The sequence below is a fragment of the Aethina tumida genome, chromosome 1 (genome assembly GCF_024364675.1).
Source record: "Aethina tumida isolate Nest 87 chromosome 1, icAetTumi1.1, whole genome shotgun sequence".
In the NCBI taxonomy this organism is placed as follows: domain Eukaryota; kingdom Metazoa; phylum Arthropoda; class Insecta; order Coleoptera; family Nitidulidae; genus Aethina; species Aethina tumida.
The window spans coordinates 76720211-76738051 of record NC_065435.1 but is presented as its reverse complement, the minus strand read 5'-3'; the positions used below and the strand labels follow the sequence as shown (position 1 = coordinate 76738051).

General features: G+C 34.2%; 2 protein-coding genes and 1 long non-coding RNA gene across 3 annotated transcripts; 1 reads left to right on the top strand and 2 right to left on the bottom strand.

Annotated features, from left to right (window-relative positions):
* Positions 1 to 6459, bottom strand: LOC109598210 (aurora kinase B-like). The gene is made up of 4 exons (XM_049961015.1): positions 6352 to 6459; positions 6095 to 6289; positions 5546 to 6035; positions 1 to 78 (listed from the first exon to the last, which is right to left on the bottom strand). The coding sequence occupies exons 1-4, from the start codon at positions 6441 to 6443 to the stop codon at positions 1 to 3; spliced, it is 855 nt and encodes a 284-aa protein (XP_049816972.1). The 5' UTR covers positions 6444 to 6459.
* Positions 6460 to 7650: 1191 nt separating this feature from the next.
* Positions 7651 to 12510, bottom strand: LOC126264396 (uncharacterized). Its single transcript, XR_007547113.1, has 2 exons — positions 12463 to 12510; positions 7651 to 7891 (listed from the first exon to the last, which is right to left on the bottom strand). It is a non-coding gene; the product is annotated as an uncharacterized LOC126264396 (long non-coding RNA).
* Positions 12511 to 16668: 4158 nt separating this feature from the next.
* On the top strand, positions 16669 to 17836 carry LOC109598241 (tRNA (cytosine(38)-C(5))-methyltransferase). The gene is made up of 3 exons (XM_020014111.2): positions 16669 to 16793; positions 16843 to 17318; positions 17373 to 17836. Exons 1-3 carry the CDS (start codon positions 16739 to 16741, stop codon positions 17832 to 17834), a joined length of 993 nt encoding a protein of 330 aa, XP_019869670.1. The 5' UTR covers positions 16669 to 16738; the 3' UTR covers positions 17835 to 17836.
* Positions 17837 to 17841: the final 5 nt, after the last annotated feature.

Below are 17841 nucleotides of genomic sequence, written 5' to 3'. Positions count from 1 at the left end.
TTACATATTCTTCTTAAACCAAAAATGTTCCATGACCTCTGAAAAAGTAATCATCTCATGTGTGGGCTTAACAAATAGCTGAAACCAGCAAAATTAAATTAAAAAATTATAAGATGCTTAATTATTATCACTTTTGTTATCAAATCTTTGGCACCATCAGTTACATGAGTAGGAAAACTTAATTCAACATGTTGAATTTTAGTGAAAGTTTCCAAATGGTTTTCGCTTTCAAATGGAGGCATACCAACTCAAAACTGGTAACATAGTACCCCCAAACTCCAATTGTCTATGTAATTTCCATATCCCATACCTTCAATTATTTCTCGAGTCAAATAATCCAAACTGCCATCACTCAAAATTCTCTTGCGCAATTTAACGGCATTATGGACCGTTAAGAATAAATTTTCAAGTTTTACATCTCCGTGGACCATATTATTTTGATGGCAGTAATTCAATGCATCTGCCACTTGAAATGTGTATTGTGCGGACAAATGCTCGTCAAAACAACCACCAGGGCTGTTTTTTAAATGCCTGGAAAGTTTACTTTACTTTACTCTTTTGCATATTCTAAAACCAGACAAATTTTGTGAGAGTCGTGGAACCACACAAACAGTGGCAAAAGGTTTGGATGCCTAAAAAGAAATATCAGTTTAATGATTGAAATTAACAAAGGAAAGTAAGATATTACTTGAATTGAATTTGAAATTCTATTTCTGTCACTGTTTCTTTCTCTATACTGGCTTCAACTAATTTTTCCTTCATTAAGCTTTTTAATGTCAAATTTGCCTGAACCAGCAAGGAAACCTAATTCAAAATCTCCCAATCCCCATTTATAACTAAAATAAATTTAATTTTGTAGCAATCCTCATTTTATTAAATAATAACGATAAACTTACTCCTTATTCTTGTATGCATCATGTTTTCGACGAACTTTTTAGATTTAGCTTCAAGTCCACGAGGTACTTCAATCATTTCCATATTCTTTTTTACTTCAGCTTCCACGTTTTCTAGTTTAACAGTTTAAGGTGGTGTGTGATTAAAACTAAGGAGAACCTTTCTTTCAACTTAAACATTACATTTTTTGTTATTATTATCATGTTAAAATAGTAACTTTTCTAATGAAAAATACTTGATAATTGTTATTTTAATAAATTAAAATATTGGTAACAAATGCCATTGCTACATTTTTATTCAGCACATTGAGGTCCATTATCATAATCAGGACAGGCGTCTAGGTGATAATAAAATAATTTCGTACCTGGATTATCTTATTGGATATCCGTGTACAGTTATATAACTTAATTTTCCGTGCAACATCAGCTTATAATTACAAAAAGACAGTCCAAAAGTTCAATTGATCGTCCACCCTACTCACCATTTGTAACACAGTTTTATCTGTCTTCTTACTGCTTCAATTTGTTAAAGACTCTAACGTTCCTATAATCGCCGGAACTCCTCTTCCTCTTGAGCCTATAGGTCCACCTTTGGTGCCGACTCTAATTAATTAAATGAAGGGAGAGTTTGAATATGAAAACTGTAAATGTGGATTAATAATATTTTTTGGGGGGTTCTATTTGTATCAATAATGTTGAGATAGCAATTGCACATTGATACTTGGAAACCCTCTGTATCGAATCCCGGACACAAGCGTCGTGCTATGCAGGTTTCTTTTTCGCGTTTTTAGTTTTTGACAATTATTATTGTGACACGTTTCGTGCTGTATGCACATTTTGTATCATTATATAATAAACGAATAGTGTTTTTGTAACTTAGACTATTAATTATCGTATAGTTTGATCGGAAAACGTGGTCGATATAAAAATCAAAATGGCGGAAGCGGCACGATGAATTCGTTGTGATCTTGCTCACGGACAACGCGAAAATTCTAGGGCGGAAAGTGCAGCAGCAGGCTAACCACGCTAAACAAGACCGGTAGTGCAAATCACAAATAATTCAAAGGATCGCCGAAGGACTACAACTCCGCCTTCGACCTTTGGCGCTTCTTGTGCACCGTGTTCGAGAGAAAAGGTTTGGCCAGCCAGTTGTTGTTGCGTAAGTCTCTTTTGACAATGAAACGTCTGAGGAATCCGCGATTTGAAGAACAGTGGGGCAACGCTGGAACAAAACGATATCATTTGGCATCTATTGCTGACAATGCCTAGAGAGTACAACTATGTCGTCACTGCACTTGAAACACTGTCAGCGGATCACCTGACGTTAGGTTTTGTTAAAACCAGACTACTTGATGAGAAATCTAAAAAAAAAGGATCATTTTAAAACAAAAGGCAAACTGATGAACGTACCATCATCCCAGCGTTTTTCCTTCCCAAGCCATCCAATACCAATCGAATGTAAACAGAGGCTCTCAGAGATCAAATGAGTGGGACACAGATGGAAACAGAGATAATGTTTTCAAGTGCCATAATTGTGGTAGGATGGAACACAAGCGAAGCGAATGCCGGAAACCCAAACGCCCCGGCAATCAAGGTCGAGGCACTGCCAATGTGGCACTCGATACCAACAACCAAGAAGACCCCGGGAAGCCATACTATTGCTTTGCTATTGACTCGTCAAACGAGTCAGGAAATAGCAGCAATTCTGGAGCAATCGAGCACCTACTGGGCTCAAGGTCGATCGCAAAGAACCTGAGGAAACTCCAAGAGCCAAATAACATCTGGGTTGCAAAGACACAAGATTTCTTTGAAATGAAAGGCATACAATTCGAGTTTATTATCTGCTACACACCAGAGCAGAATGGCGTAGCGAAAAGGATGAACCGGAGTCTTGTTGAATGCGCGCGGTACATGTTGGTCGACTCAAAACTAGGTAAAGGCCTCTGGACCGAGGCTGTTAGGTGTGCAGTCTACATCACGAACAGGTGCCCCACTGCTGCCTTGGAAAGAGAAGTACCAGCCACTCTCTGGTTCAACGAGAAACCTAGCCTTAGGAAGTTGCGAGTTTTCAGATGTGTCGCCTTTCTGCGCAAAGAGTTGGTTCGGGACAAATTCCAATCGAGAACCCTGAAATGCTACATGGTTGGCTACTGTCCAAATGGTTACCTGCTCTGGTATCATGAGAAACACAAGGTAATTAGCGGAAAAGATGTCGTTTTTGAAGAATCGCTCTTTGTGCACGAGGGCCCGGCAAGCGAGGATTGGGCCGGTGGAAGCAGTTCAGCAGACATCGATCTACAGGACGAGAAGGATACATCTGATAAGGAGGAAATACTAGCGCAACAGCGAGATGAAGAACGGGAGGTTGCAACATCAGAGAATTCGTTTGAGGGCTCTGTGGAATATCTCGAAGAAGAGATCCCGCAAAGGAGCACGAGGACGGCGACCAGGCCCCGTCGTTTGGACGATTACGTCGTATTTGCACTTCATGCAGAAGCGTTAGTGGACGAGGTTCCGGACTCCCTGGAGGACATCAACAAGTTTGAAGACAAGCGCCAGACCAGACATGAGAAATTGTTCGTGCACCTCCAAAGAAAAGGGTGATCAACTCGAAATGGATCTTTAAGGTTAAACGCGACAAAGCCGGAAATATTGAAATAATACAAGGCTCGTCTCGTTGTTGTGCCCAACAACAGGGGTACGACTATAATGAAACATACAATAGGAAAAGCGTTTGACCCGTCTGAATTTAGAGAGAGACATCACCCATGACAGAGACAATAAAAGCCTGTCCCATAGTGGGAGACTTACTGTCTCTATTGCACATGATGTTTCTTTCAGAATTCAGATGGATCAAACTCATTTTGTACTGTATGTTCCTGTAGCTAGACTGACGACGCTTCGCACACTCCTCTCGATCATTAACCAAGAAAATCTGGTGGCTGACCAAATGGATGTGAAGAATACATTTCTTCACGACACTTTGAGAGAGGAACTTTATATGTATCCACCTCTAGGACTCAAGCATAAAGACGGACTTGTATGTAAATTGAAAAAAACATTGTAAAAAGTTTGTATGGGCTTAAACAGGCTCCTAGAGAATGGAACGTGACCTTCAACGACTTCGTGATCGAGATTGGTCTCCAGCAATCACAGGCTGATAAATGCATCTACCTCAGGTACAGCAGGAATTCAAAGATCTACGAACTTTTGGATGTGGAGGACCTTTCAGGAACTACTGACTCGGCGATTTGAGATGAAGAACCTCGGAAAATTGCGTTCTTTCCTTGCATTAATATTACTAGGACCACCGGACAATTTCGAATGAGTCAACCAGTCTTCCTGCGCAGCCTACTGAGAAGATTCAACATGGTGAAAACGCCTATCGAACTCAAACCAGCAGTCGGCGACGAAGGAAATGATCCGCTAAGCAATGTACCATACCGCGAGCTCATTGGATGTTTGCTTTGTCATAATAACGACAAGACCAAACTTGAGCGTCGCAGTAAATTACTTCAGTCGACATCAGGAGAGTTATTATTTACCTGTTAAAATAGTAACATTTCTAATCATAAATACTTGGTAGTAGATAAAAATTTTTGCTATAATATTTTAATTATTATTTTAATAAATTAAAAAATGTGGTAACAAATGTCATTGCTACATTTATCTTCAGCACATTAAGGTTCATTATCATAACCAGATTAGGCGTCTAAGTGATACTAAAATAATTTGGTACTTAGATTATCTTATTGGATATCCGTGTATAGTTAAATAACTTAATTTTCCGTGCAACTTCAGCTTATAATTACAAAAAGACACTCCAAAAGTTCGATTGATACTTAAAAGTACCTCATCCAAACTTAACGTCCAATCTAGCCACCATTTGTAACGCCGTTTTGTCTGTCTTCTTACTCCTTCAATTTGATAAAGACTCTAACGTTCTCATAATCGCCGAAACTCCTCCCCCACTTCAGTCTATAGGTCCACCTCTGGTTCCGACTCCAACTAACTCTAATTAATTGTCGATGCCGACATCTCCACCAATTTGTAGGTATCTAAGTTAGGAAGGGTTGTCAGCAAACAAAATACGCCAGATAAGATAACCATGTATCACAATGAGATAAAACTCAGGGAATGACTTCGTACAAAAGAGAAACATCACGAAAATTCAATGGGAGAAATTCAGTCTCGGTTGTATTTCAATATGTATTCGCATTTTTACGACGTCTACAATGTCAACGCTAACAGGAAAATAATAATAATAATTAAAGCATTTAAATTTATAGATGCTGAGGTTTAAATTGTAATCGTAATGTAAATATAAAATATCATTATTATGTTTAAGAAACCAAAATAAAAGAAACGAATATTTATTTAGTATACACAAAGTCATCAAATTCAAAAGCATTTTGTGATCAGCAACACTAAATTCAAGGGCTTGTCTAAAATAAAACGTAAATATTATTAAACATAAAATTTATTATATAATTTTTAAAATAATGCAAATATAAAAGAGAATTACATATTCTTCTTAATCCAAAAATGTTCCATGACCTCTGAAAAAGTAATCATCTCATGTGTGGGCTTAACAAATAGCTGAAATCAGCAAAATTAAATTAAAAAATTATAAGATGCTTAATTATTATCACTTTTGTTATCAAATCTTTGGCACCATCAGTTATATGAGTAGGAAAACTTAATTCAACATGTTGAATTTTACTGAAAGTTTCCATATGGTTTTCATTTTCAAAAGGAGGCATACCAAATAAAAACTGGTAACACAGTACCCCCAAACTCCAATTGTCTACATAATTGCCATATCCCATACCTTCAATTATTTCTCGAGCCAAATAATCCAAGCTGCCATCACTCAACATTCCTTTGCGCAATTTAACGGCATTATTGACCGTTAAGAATAAATTTTCAAGTTTTACATCTCCGTGGATCATATCTTTTTGATGGCAGTAATTCAGTGCATCTGTCACTTGATATGTGTATTTTGCAGACAAATGCTCATCAAAACAACCACCAGGGCTGTTTTTTAAATACTTGGAAAGTTCACCTTGGCTTGCATATTCTAAAACGAGATACATTCTATGAGAGTCGTGAAACCAGACAAACAGTTGCAAAATGTTGTTGATGTCTAAAAATAAATATCAGTTTAACGATTCAAATTAACAAAGGAAAGTAAAGTATATTACTTTAATTGAATTTGAATTTCTATTTCTCTCAGTATTTGTATTTCAACACCGCCTTCAACTAATTTTTTCTTCTTTAAGCATTTTAATGAGACAACGAAACCAGTCTTCTTTTCTCTTGCCAAGTGCATATCGCCAAATTTACCTCTTCCTAAACGCAAACCTAATTCAAAATCTCCCAGTCCCCACTCATAACTAAAATAAACTTAATTTTGTAGCAATCCTCATTATTTATTAAATAATTTCGATAAACTTACTCGTTATTCTTGTATGCATCATGTTTGATGATAGACTCGACGAACTTTTCAGTTTCAGCTTCAAGTCCACGAGGTATTTCAATCATTTCCATATTATCTTTTATTTCAGCTTCGACATTTTTATTCAACTAACTTGACAATTAACATTGATCGTAGTTTTAATTGTTTTCTAGTTTGACAGTTTAAGGTGGTTTTTGGGGGGGGACAAAGAGGGGAAAGTTTAAAAACCCCTCTCCGGGCACCGATCCGAAGAAGATCATGGCCGTAGTGTTTACCATGTATGATAAATCATACATGGGGGAAAGGAACGTATATTTGCATATACGGAGTATGCTGAACCAGAAGACGTGGGACTGACAAAGATGCCAGCCCCCTGTCAACTGGGTTCGGAAGAACAAGTCCAATCTGAGGAAGATCCGAAGATCTTCCTGGGGATGGATTGGACTTGCAGGTGTTGGATCCGTTAGCTCCCCACTACCACTAGCTTGTGGAGCGGTACTGAGCCCCAGGACCACGACAAGGTGGATCCATCCTGGGGTTTAAGGTGGTGTGTGATTAAAACTAAGGAGAACCTTTCTTTCAACTTAAACATTACATTTTTTGTTATTATTATCATGTTAAAATAGTAACTTTTTTAATCACGAAAACTTGGTAGTATATAAAAATTTTTGCTATAATATTTTAATTATTATTTTAATAAACTAAAAGATTGGTAACAAATGTCTTTGTATATTTTTCTTCGGCACATTAAGGTCCATTATCATAATCAGGACAGGCTTCTAAGTGATAATAAAATAATTTCGTACCTGGATTATCTCATTGGATATCCGTGTACAGTTATATAACTTAATTTTCCGTGCAACTTCAGCTTATAATTACAAAAAGACAGTCCAAAAGTTCAATTGATACTTAAAAGTTCCCCATCCCAATTTAACGTCCACCCTACTCACCATTTGTAACATAGTTTCATCTGTCTTCTTACTGCTTCAATTTGTTAAAGACTCTAACGTTGCTATAATCGCCGGAACTCCTCTTCCACTTCAGCCTATAGGTCGGTGCCTTCTCTAATTAATTAAATTAAGGAAGAGTTTGAATATGAAAACTGTAAATGTGGATTAATAATATATTTTGGGATTTTATTTGAATCAATAATGTTGAGATAGCAATTGCACATTGATACTTGGAACCCCTCTGTATCGGACCCCGGACGCAAGCGTCGTGCTACGCATGTTTATTTTGAATGACACGATTATTGTGTCCAAGGGTTGCACAACAGGAATGTATAAGTGAGACACAGAATAACTTTGAAATATATATTGTATAGTCAGTTTAAATGGTACATGGTAAGTCTGACTAGTTCGAGGATGGACTCTGTTCCGGTCTGTGTGGGTGAGGGCATCCCAGATCTGGGCCTCAAGGGGTTGGTTTTTCCTGGAGGTTTTAACGGTGCACATGGCCTATACTTGTAGGTAAGGCCTGGGCTGGCGCGACATTTGCTGTACAACTGCATCTGATGTACACAGCAACGACCAAAATCAAACTAGAACAGACGTGTTACCTAAGTACCGAAGTAAAACTAACATTAGAGCCAATATTAATAGATTATCAAAATAATACATTAGATCATATAATATTATAACGGGTAAACTCAAGATGAGATTAAAATACACTGAACCAGTTGCGTACCACCTTAGAAAATTAACTTATGAAGAACCTGACCGTTCTTTAATTTTGAAATGAGGGGGAGATACATCTGATATATACATAAATCGTAACATCAGAAACCATTCTATATGTCAGAGGATTCATGTGGAATGCAAGTACTATATGTATGCCATATGCATACATATGGAAACAGCAGAAATGCTAAGCTGGGATGGTACTCGAACCGAGGGCGACCGTAGAGGACACCTGCGAGAGCGGACAATTAAGCTCTGTCAGAGAAGCTGAGTAGTAGTCTTGGCTTGTCTTGGCATAACCCTCGTGATCACCGCGTTTCATGCCATTTTGAATTGTTTGACTGTTACTTATAATCTTGTACCTGCTGGTTTAATTACATTGCAAGGACTTCTTGAGTGTTATTTATAAACAATGACTCCAGGAAAGAGACAGCCTTGTCCAGAGTAGTTTTATTAGATCTCTAATCATTCCCAATAATCTAGTGATGTACTGGTGTAAAAGGTACGGACACTACCAATTCACGGGTCGAGGTCACGAAGAAAGAGGATGATGATTCTAGAAGTTACGGTCTAAACAGTCTGAGAAAACCAAATCAACATCACTGTTCAAATTACCTAAACGCATTAGAGCGGCCCCACATTTAATTCAAGATGGTGCTGAAATCTCCAAGACACTTGTTCTTAAGAAATTCAACTAAACATTATTGTGTGATCAGACTCAGTTTATGAAAGCGCGCGTGGATTGCCAGGGAAAATTTCAACATAAAATCCCCGAAATGCATTCAACATTTCTTGGGGAGGAGCACGTGAGGAAAAACAAAGATATATTGTTAGTATTAAAAATAACATCGAGAGCTCCAAACCACAGAACTACTGGGCATATAGGATTACCAATCAAATAGTTTCCTGACCATTTGCCATTCTTCGACAATGAATCTCTGTCAACGAATTGGGATAAATACTTGGGAATGGTGACTTTTGGTTTTAACAGATCTAATCAAGAAACGCTAAGAACATCACCGTTCATGTTGGTATATGGATAAAAGGTAGTATTGTCTAATGATGTTCTCTGGATCCTGGGGGGAATATTGTTAGCTTGACAATCAACCGTGAACCATGTTGACACCTAGCAGAAGATTAAAGAACCATTACGGTCAGCGACATCAGCAGAAGATCAGACGAAGCAAAGAACTGCTGCTTAAAATTGTACTTACTGTTTCTGCTTATTGCTAGCATTTAGATATTTTAGTAGGTTATCTCCACCTGCGCTTCAGCTTGATTGTGTATGTGTGAAATGCCAGCCAGCCAAAGCTGCACGTAATATCTTTGTTAGAATTCAACAATTTGCATTTAATTTGTAATTCAGTTTTTCTCTTTTTGGCCATCATCATAACTAAATACATTACCTAACCGCCTATTGTTTGTTGACAGAATTTTTCGCTATTGTTAAAAATAAACTGAATAAGCATTTTTAACATTTTCAACATAAAAGGTTGTTGCAATTTTTTTGGTTAATAGAAATCTCTCAATTAATTCAATTTTGTTTTTCAAATGAGGTGATGCAGGTATATTTTTCTCAAAGCGATTAACAAAGTGAAATATTCTTCCAGGATATGACAATTTCTATTCAGTTATTCCGCTTTACTTCCAGAAAGTTTAGACGAAAAGATTTAAGAATCACAAAGAATAATTTCTAAACTTACTTATAAATGCTAAAACAGCTTATCAAAGAGGATTGGACAAATTTCTCTAATGAAAAAACAGCGTCAAAAGGTTTTTCTGAATTCCCTAAAAAATTCGAATTTTAAAAATGAAAAATGATATGTGATTAAGCATATCAATCAGCGTACCAAAGCGAATTGGACAAATTTCTCTCAAACAGCGTCAAAAGGTTTTACAACAATTCCACTTTTAAAAATGAAAAATGTCATGGATGATTTAGTCATTATATCACAAGAATTAATTAAATTATCTAAGGGGACCTTTTTAACAATGTAATGACTGTACAGATACTGATGAAATAGCTGTGGATATTTTAAACACTCTCAGAATAGCCACACAATAATCTATTTATTGGTTTAAATGTACTGAAGAAGAAATGTCGAAGAATTTAAAAAATATAAAAGACAAAAAGAGAGACTTTCTAAAAAAACCTATCTACTTAATGATAATGAGCAAGATTATAGACACCACTACTTTCAATGAGAAAAAAATCAAACAAACAAATAGAATCAGAAATAGATATGCGAATATATTCAAAATTAGACTGTGAATTAGAACTAAAATTGTTCTCAAAAAATAAAATATTTATTATTTGTTTCAATGTATTTTTGGATTTCTTGACAATCGCGAACTCACTTCATACTTAAAACCAAACTTGTACTTTGTCTTTTTTACTTTTTGAAAACCTGAATTGTCATCAAGTGAGTCTGATGGGAAATATAAATTTATTCTTGATTAAACAAGACCACCTAACAGAATATGTGATCCTTTGATTACTTAAAGCTAATATTTTGTTCAATTAAAGGAGAAAATATTTTGTATAATGACAATGTGAGAGAATTTTTTCAAAATTTTGCATCGAGTTGGTTAAATTAAACTGATTCACAGTAAACCCCTTCATTTGAAGAATCACTAAATCGAAGGAGCAAATCAATTCGTTAGAGGTATTCTTGCACTTGGATGTAAAACAATAAGTATGAAAAATAGGAATAGGAATAGGACTATAGGAATATAGGAAAAGTTTCCGCATATGTATAAAACGAATATCCTATGATGCTATGTTTCAGATGCAATTAATACTGAAGAACAAGTTGAACAGCATTTGAATTTGAAATGATAAATGGTTGAACTGAATTCCAGTTGAACTGGAACCAACTGATATGTGGTGATTAAAAGTAAAAAAAAAAATACAGAAATGCAATTCATTTCAATTTTAAGTGAGAAAATCCAAAAAACTAATTTTCAAATATATAATAGTTTTTTATTTTTGGGAACCTGAAAGATCATAAAAAATATTTATTATGCGATAGTTCAGTCACTCCTCTCTTACAGGATCTTAGATTGGAATTTTATAAATAACTGTTAATAGGAACATATTATATCCAATAAGAGAAATTTTTAGTCAAGCCAAGTTACCCTGCGTCGCAAAATTATAGATTATTTACTAAAGTTTGAATATCTCTTTTTTAACATACAATTAGCTTTAACCTAAAATTACGGTATTCCAAAATTTTCGCCAAAATATTTGTTTTAGTCCGTTAAACAGGAAGAAACTCAACATCGACATTTCTTGTAATTTTAAAACAATTAGTTTTGTACTTTATATTCTATTTTACGGTTTATATTTTAAAATCTTTAAAATGAACAACATAGCAAATAATTGAAATATTTGAAAGAAAATTGTGCGGTGGCTCTTTTCGAAGAAGGAAAACGTCAATCGACAACGGACGCAACGGGCGATTTCAAAATTGATTAAACGGACTTAGGAAATAGGTACCAAGTAAATAAGACAGATATTTAAGAATCCAAACACTTAGACAAAGGTTTGTAACTAGTACCTACTTTACTGCAGCAACAGTTTTTATAATATAAAAATAAGCCAGGACAACGTAAGGAGGAGACTAGAGGAAGACAATATAACCCCGTACCATGCTATAAAAACACATCATGGGTTTCAGTCGAGATTTATATATTGAGTTTTATTTTAATTCTGTTCAAGAGTTAACAACAAAATTATATTGCCTTTTCTTAAAATCATGCAGAGACATCATGTATCAGAAGCTGACTGACTTCATGCTGCAGGAATGCTTCAGGCTGGCTCAAGACAAGTTAATGTGGCCGCTGCATTTAATGTTGACCAATCCGTAGTGTGCAGATTCTATCAACGGTTTCTAGAAAATGGACACGTGCGATATCAGCCTAGAGAAGGTCAACCAATAATTACATTTGACTGAGACTGGACATCATAGAAGCCCAAGGACAGTTTAAATCGGTTAAATGATACAGGGTTCCATTACGAGATACCCATAAAGACTCCCCTCCAGTCTGCCAATCATGCTGCGAGATTAGCTTATTGTCAGGAAAAAGAATTGTAGCGTGAAGAGTGGAATAATTTGATGTATTTAGTGATAGAAGATCGGTACGAGTCTGAAGACCTCCAAGTCAAAAAATAAATTCACGTTATGTGCAGAAAATTTACACATACCAAGGTAGATCCATAATGGTGTGGGGTAATATTTTTCTAGAAGGCAGAACGGAGCACTACATCTGCGACCGTAGCATGACCGGTGAATTTTATGTAACATTTTTGAACATTATCGATGTAATTTAAAACCAAATTTTCGATTTCTAGACGACAACGCTATACCACACAGAGCTAGAATTGACCTGAGCTAGTTAGAAAATGCCCAAATTGAGTGTCTGCTCTTACCAGCCTTGTCGCCTGATCCGAATTTAATGCCTGGGATGTGTTTGAAAGATCATTAATTGCTTACAAGCCCCGTGCCCATACTGTCAGAATAATGACGTTTTGGATTAAAATTATCTGGATGACCTGATAAAAAGTATGTCACGTAGGGTACAAGCTGTAATAGGAATCAGAGACAGAATTACTCAATATTAAAAAAATGGTATATTTTTCATTTTATATGAGGGAACAAAATTTCTTATTTATTTTGTAAAATAAATTTTAAGTTGTCTTTGATTTAATTTCTTATTAATATTTATTTATTTTATTACAATTTTAATTTTTAGTAAATAATCATTTAGTTATAAAATGAGCAATATACTTAACTTTTTGGGATCATTTTAGGTGAAGCTCTTACTTTTGGTGGAGGATCGGTAATGGTTTGGGCAGGCATTAGTTTACAGGCACATACAGAAGTAGTTGTCGTTGCTGGAGGAAGTTTAAAGACTGATAGGTATCTAAGGGAAATCTTAGAACCTCGTGTTGTACCCTTTGCTCCATTTATTGGCATGATAATGCTCGATTTCATACTGTGAGAATTGTAGAGACTGTCGAGGTAAACATTCCGCCAATGAACTGGCCAGCTAGAAGTCCGTACTTAAATTCGATTGATCTATTGGACCCTGTAGGAAGACAAATAAGAGCAATCATCACCAAACACATTAAATCAACTAAAGGATATAATCGTAGAAATTTGGGAGGGCATTGATCAGGATGTCATAAGAACATTAATTTTAAGTATGGGGCGACGTTATCAAAAGATCATTAACGTACATAGTGGAAATACTCCATATTAATATACTTAATTTGAAAAATGTTAATTTTTTTTTTATATTTAATTATTTCTCTAAAAGCATTATGTTTTTTCTTTTTTATAAATAATCATAGATTTTCCTTAAAACTGTATCCTTAATTTATAAAAAATAATATAAGAAAAGTAACTTACTTATTTCATTTTTTTAAAGTATTCCATAATTTTGCAACACAGTGTATTTCACAATATTTTTATGAAAGACAAATAAAATTTTTAGTAGAAAAAGTTCTAAATTTCTAACTAAAAGTTTAAATATCTTTAAGGAGTGTAAACAATTTTGGCAAGAACCAAAATCTATGACAAAGTGATAAAACAAATGGAACTTCACTTGATTTTCCATCCATTAAAACTGTATTGTGTGTTTTTTGTCGACGTTGTACAATTTACGCAAGTGACTCCTATTTTAAATAGTGATTTTGAGCATTGAAAATATGCATCATGTATAAACAGTCTATTATATTACTTATAAATAATTTACTCTTATGTAAATGTTTACTACTCACAAACAGTTATGTCCATATCTTGCGGATATTAATGTAATGAGTTACTCTTGTATTATTTCCATATATTGAATACTGTATTACCAAAAAATTATATTAAAAAACGATATATCAAATGTGCAGAGAGGTTATCAAAACATATAAAATATTATTAAAGAGGCCGATCAATATTTATTCTTTTATAAATTGAAACATAATTGTTTTCAATTTAAAATAGGACAAATACTAAACAACAACATAATTTTAATATCACAACATTTTTACCTACGTAACCCTATTACATGGGGTACCCTGTAAATTGTCTAGAGAATATCAACATATTTTGATTGATTGAAGCAGGAGCAGCAGAAATTTTGAGTACACCATTATTAATTGACTTTAAGGACGGTACGCAAGGACCATCTTAGTCCTTCTTTCTCTTTGTCTTCTTTCGGACTTTCTGGTCATTGTTGTCTCTTCAGCTTCTTCGCCGAAGAACACGCTTCTTTGCTCTCTGTGATGTCACTCGTGGTCACTGCGGATGGCATGAACCATCCACAGTCACAGAACCACGTTAGCTGTACTACTAGCTTATACGTAAAGCAAAGCTTAGAGAACGGATGTTCCTTAGACTGGAAATATAGAAACATTTTCGATAAAAGAAAGAAGACGGTTTGGATTTCACATGTTTTCTATTTTTTCCTTTCTTTAAAAACTAGCAACATAGACAACCAATTTTAGTTTTATATTTATATTATGTACTTTTTTGTTCACTTTCTCTTTATTTAGATTATTTTCGCGTATATTTACATTACCTTAAGCACACCTATACAAGGTGCTTCACAACTTATCCGAAAAATGTTAATCACATACTCACTGTTACATAGGTAGTCGATTTATCATATTTTATTTTCAAATGGACTTCTTATGTAACAGTGAGTATGTATTTTTCGGATACCTTGTATGTATGTATGTGGTTAAAATTTTTCAGATTTGTTGTGAAACACCCTGTATATTAATAAGAATCCAATAATTCCGTTCATTCATTATTATACAATGTATATTTTAAAAAAATTCTAATACAATTACTAATAAACATTATGTATTGCTTAAAATTTAGTAGTCATATATTTGTGATGTCATATATTTCTATATTCAACAATATATCAACATAATTGTGTTAGTGGTTGTTAACAAAAGTTTATATCTAATGCACTTAATCTGTACGTTGTAATTATGATATTTGAAAGGGTTCCTATTTGAAATATCATTTTATTGATATGACTAAGATTTTTATTAAAGTTGAGTGAAATTATTTCTTATGTTATTTAAGATGAGATACATTTTATTATTTGTTACATATTATCTCAAATAACATAATATTCAATTAATTATGATTTACTGTACATGAAACTACTGCATTTGAAAGTAATATAGCCCACTTAATTATAGAAGTCTTGAACGAAGATATATATAAACTAACTAAAGTATACATTCAATAGATTAACAAAAATTACAAATATTATAAAAAATATATTTATAAAAGCTCTATTGATAGTGCAATAGAGAGATTGTCATACTTCTCTATCGCTCTGGAGTTTCTGACTATTTTACTTAGAAGTCGTAAATGTATGTGTCAATTATTTTAGAGAATATAAAAGCTTGTTCAAACAAACAACATCAATTTTTTTAACTAGATATTCACTTCTAAATAATAATATGATTTCTTAAAAAAATTCAAACCTTTTGTACATTTTTATTCTTCTTAATATTTTCAATTATTGTAACCCAAACAATTTTTATCTAGTTTTTTTTTGTTAATTCCACCGAAGTATACCGTACAGAAGTACAAAATATCGGTCAATTGCGTCAACGGATCACAACGGCTGCCTATAATCTGGGTCTCAGGAGAAATGTTGGAACTAGATCAGACGGTTCTAAGTTTGCTTGCAGGTCAATGGAGGGAACTTTTGTAGAGTAAGGTTTGTTACAAACTTTAACATTTTTTATCTCATTTTCTGTTGGATTTTTAGTAGAATTTTTTTAAAGAATTTGAAATAACAAAGATTGATTACGAAAATTATTCTCTGATGAATACTCTCTTTTCTCAGGCGACAGAAGGTCAACTGAAAGATACGCATATTGTAATATTGTTGGTACAGTTAGTTATGGAGGCGGTTCTGTAATATATAGGAGTGATACAAATCTGAATGTTTTTACAGAGTGAGTACTAGTAGATAAAGGACAGCGAACTGCACAATGGTTCATTAACACTTTGGATGCGGTAGGAGTCCCCGGGGACCGATGGCACACTTTCGTCCAATGCGGTATATATAGTATATAAATTTTATTTAATTAAACTTTCTGGCGCATTGGATATTGATGATATCTTTTCACTTTGGAAAATATTTTGGGTAAAATAATCCAATAAATTATTATTGACCTTTGGCGACCCAAACCGCATAGTTCTATCGGTTTCCGGGGACCGATAACGCACCAAAATTTAAATATGCTTTTTTCGCACTCAATCGAGGCGTTGAAACAGTACTCTCATGAAGTGAAAAGATAAAATAGGTAGATGACTGAGATCATAAAATTCATTCATCATTTTTAGAATAAAATATCGTTTCAAACTACAATTAATGCCAGAGAAGGAAAACTCGGTATTAATAAAATATTTATAGGGTTATCGAATAAATTTTTTGATTAAAATCAACATTTTCATTTAAAATGTTTAATAGCTTCACACTTTACACAATAGTCCTTTTATAAAATTATAGGTTAATTTTGACGTGTTTTATTAAAACATAATTGCGTCGAATGTTTCCTGTGTATGGGATTTAACTGACATGTGCAGCGCCACGGCGGAATACAACACTATTTTGTTCCTAACCTGTAAAATATTTAGACAGTAGTCCAAATGCACTAAACGTGAGAAACCTGAAATATGAATGTTTTAGAATTGTTTAGCGGTATAGGAGGAATGCACATGGCGTTAGAAGGTAACTCTCCAAATCCATTAAAAGACCCATCGAACAATATTGGTTACAGCCAGCTGTGTGGAAGGAAATGTTGTGGCATCAATAGACATAAATCAGTGGGCTAACAAAGTATACGAACACAATTTTCCCGACACGAAACTGTTGAATCGTAATATAGAAGGATTGTCTGTGGATTTTGTTAATTCTCTTGATGTTAACGTGATATTAATGTCGCCACCCTGCCAACCATTTACAAGAAATGGCCTGCAAAATGATATTAATGATCCTAGAACAAATCCCTTCTTACAAATCTTGGATATTCTTCCAAAATTAACAAAAGTTGATAGAATATTGGTAGAAAATGTTAAGGGGTTTGAAAAGTCACAAATGAGAGATATACTTGTGAATAAGTTAAAAGAGAACAATTTTATATACCAGGAATTTATTTTATCACCTACACAAGTTGGTGTACCAAATACAAGACACAGATATTATTGTTTGGCAAGGAAAAATCCACAAAAGTTTAGTTTTCCCTCAGGTGATTTGGTAAGGATAAATACTATAATCCTTTGATATTTTATTATTAGGGTATAATTTTAGATGGAAACATTGCCAAATTGTGATCCAGAAGATTTGTTTCCAATTTCAAATATTCTGGAAGAAAATTTAGATTTAAGTAGTTTTAACATTCCCATTAAGCAATTATTGAAAAGGTGGAGAATACTGGACATTTCTTACATAGATTCTAATAGGTCTTGTTGTTTTACAAAGGCCTATGGACGATATTTGGAAGGAACAGGTAGCATTTTTGCACCAAAAACAAAACAAGAATGTTCTTGTATTTTTGAACAAATTGAGCAAACTCAAAATGAAGAGACTAAATTGAAGTTGTTAAAATCTATAGGTTTGAGATTTTTCACACCAAAAGAAATATCCAGACTGATGTCTTTTCCTGAGAAGTTCAGCTTTCCAAATGAAATAACAAACAAACAAAGATACATGTTATTAGGTAACAGTATTAATGTAAAAGTTGTAGGAGAATTAATAAAATTATTAAAATGAAACTCTG

Coding starts and splice junctions, on each gene's coding strand:
- LOC109598241 (XM_020014111.2), top strand. CDS start 16,739: ATGAATGTTTTAGAATTGTTTAGCGGTATAGGAGGAATGCACATGGCG. Junction 16,794..16,842: donor AATGCACATGGCGTTAGAAG/GTAACTCTCCAA, acceptor TATTGGTTACAG/CCAGCTGTGTGGAAGGAAAT. Junction 17,319..17,372: donor GTTTTCCCTCAGGTGATTTG/GTAAGGATAAAT, acceptor GTATAATTTTAG/ATGGAAACATTGCCAAATTG.
- LOC109598210 (XM_049961015.1), bottom strand. CDS start 6,443: ATGGAAATGATTGAAATACCTCGTGGACTTGAAGCTGAAACTGAAAAG. Junction 6,036..6,094: donor ATTCAAATTCAATTAAAGTA/ATATACTTTACT, acceptor ATTTTTAGACAT/CAACAACATTTTGCAACTGT. Junction 79..5,545: donor CCAAAGATTTGATAACAAAA/GTGATAATAATT, acceptor TGCTGGTTTCAG/CTATTTGTTAAGCCCACACA.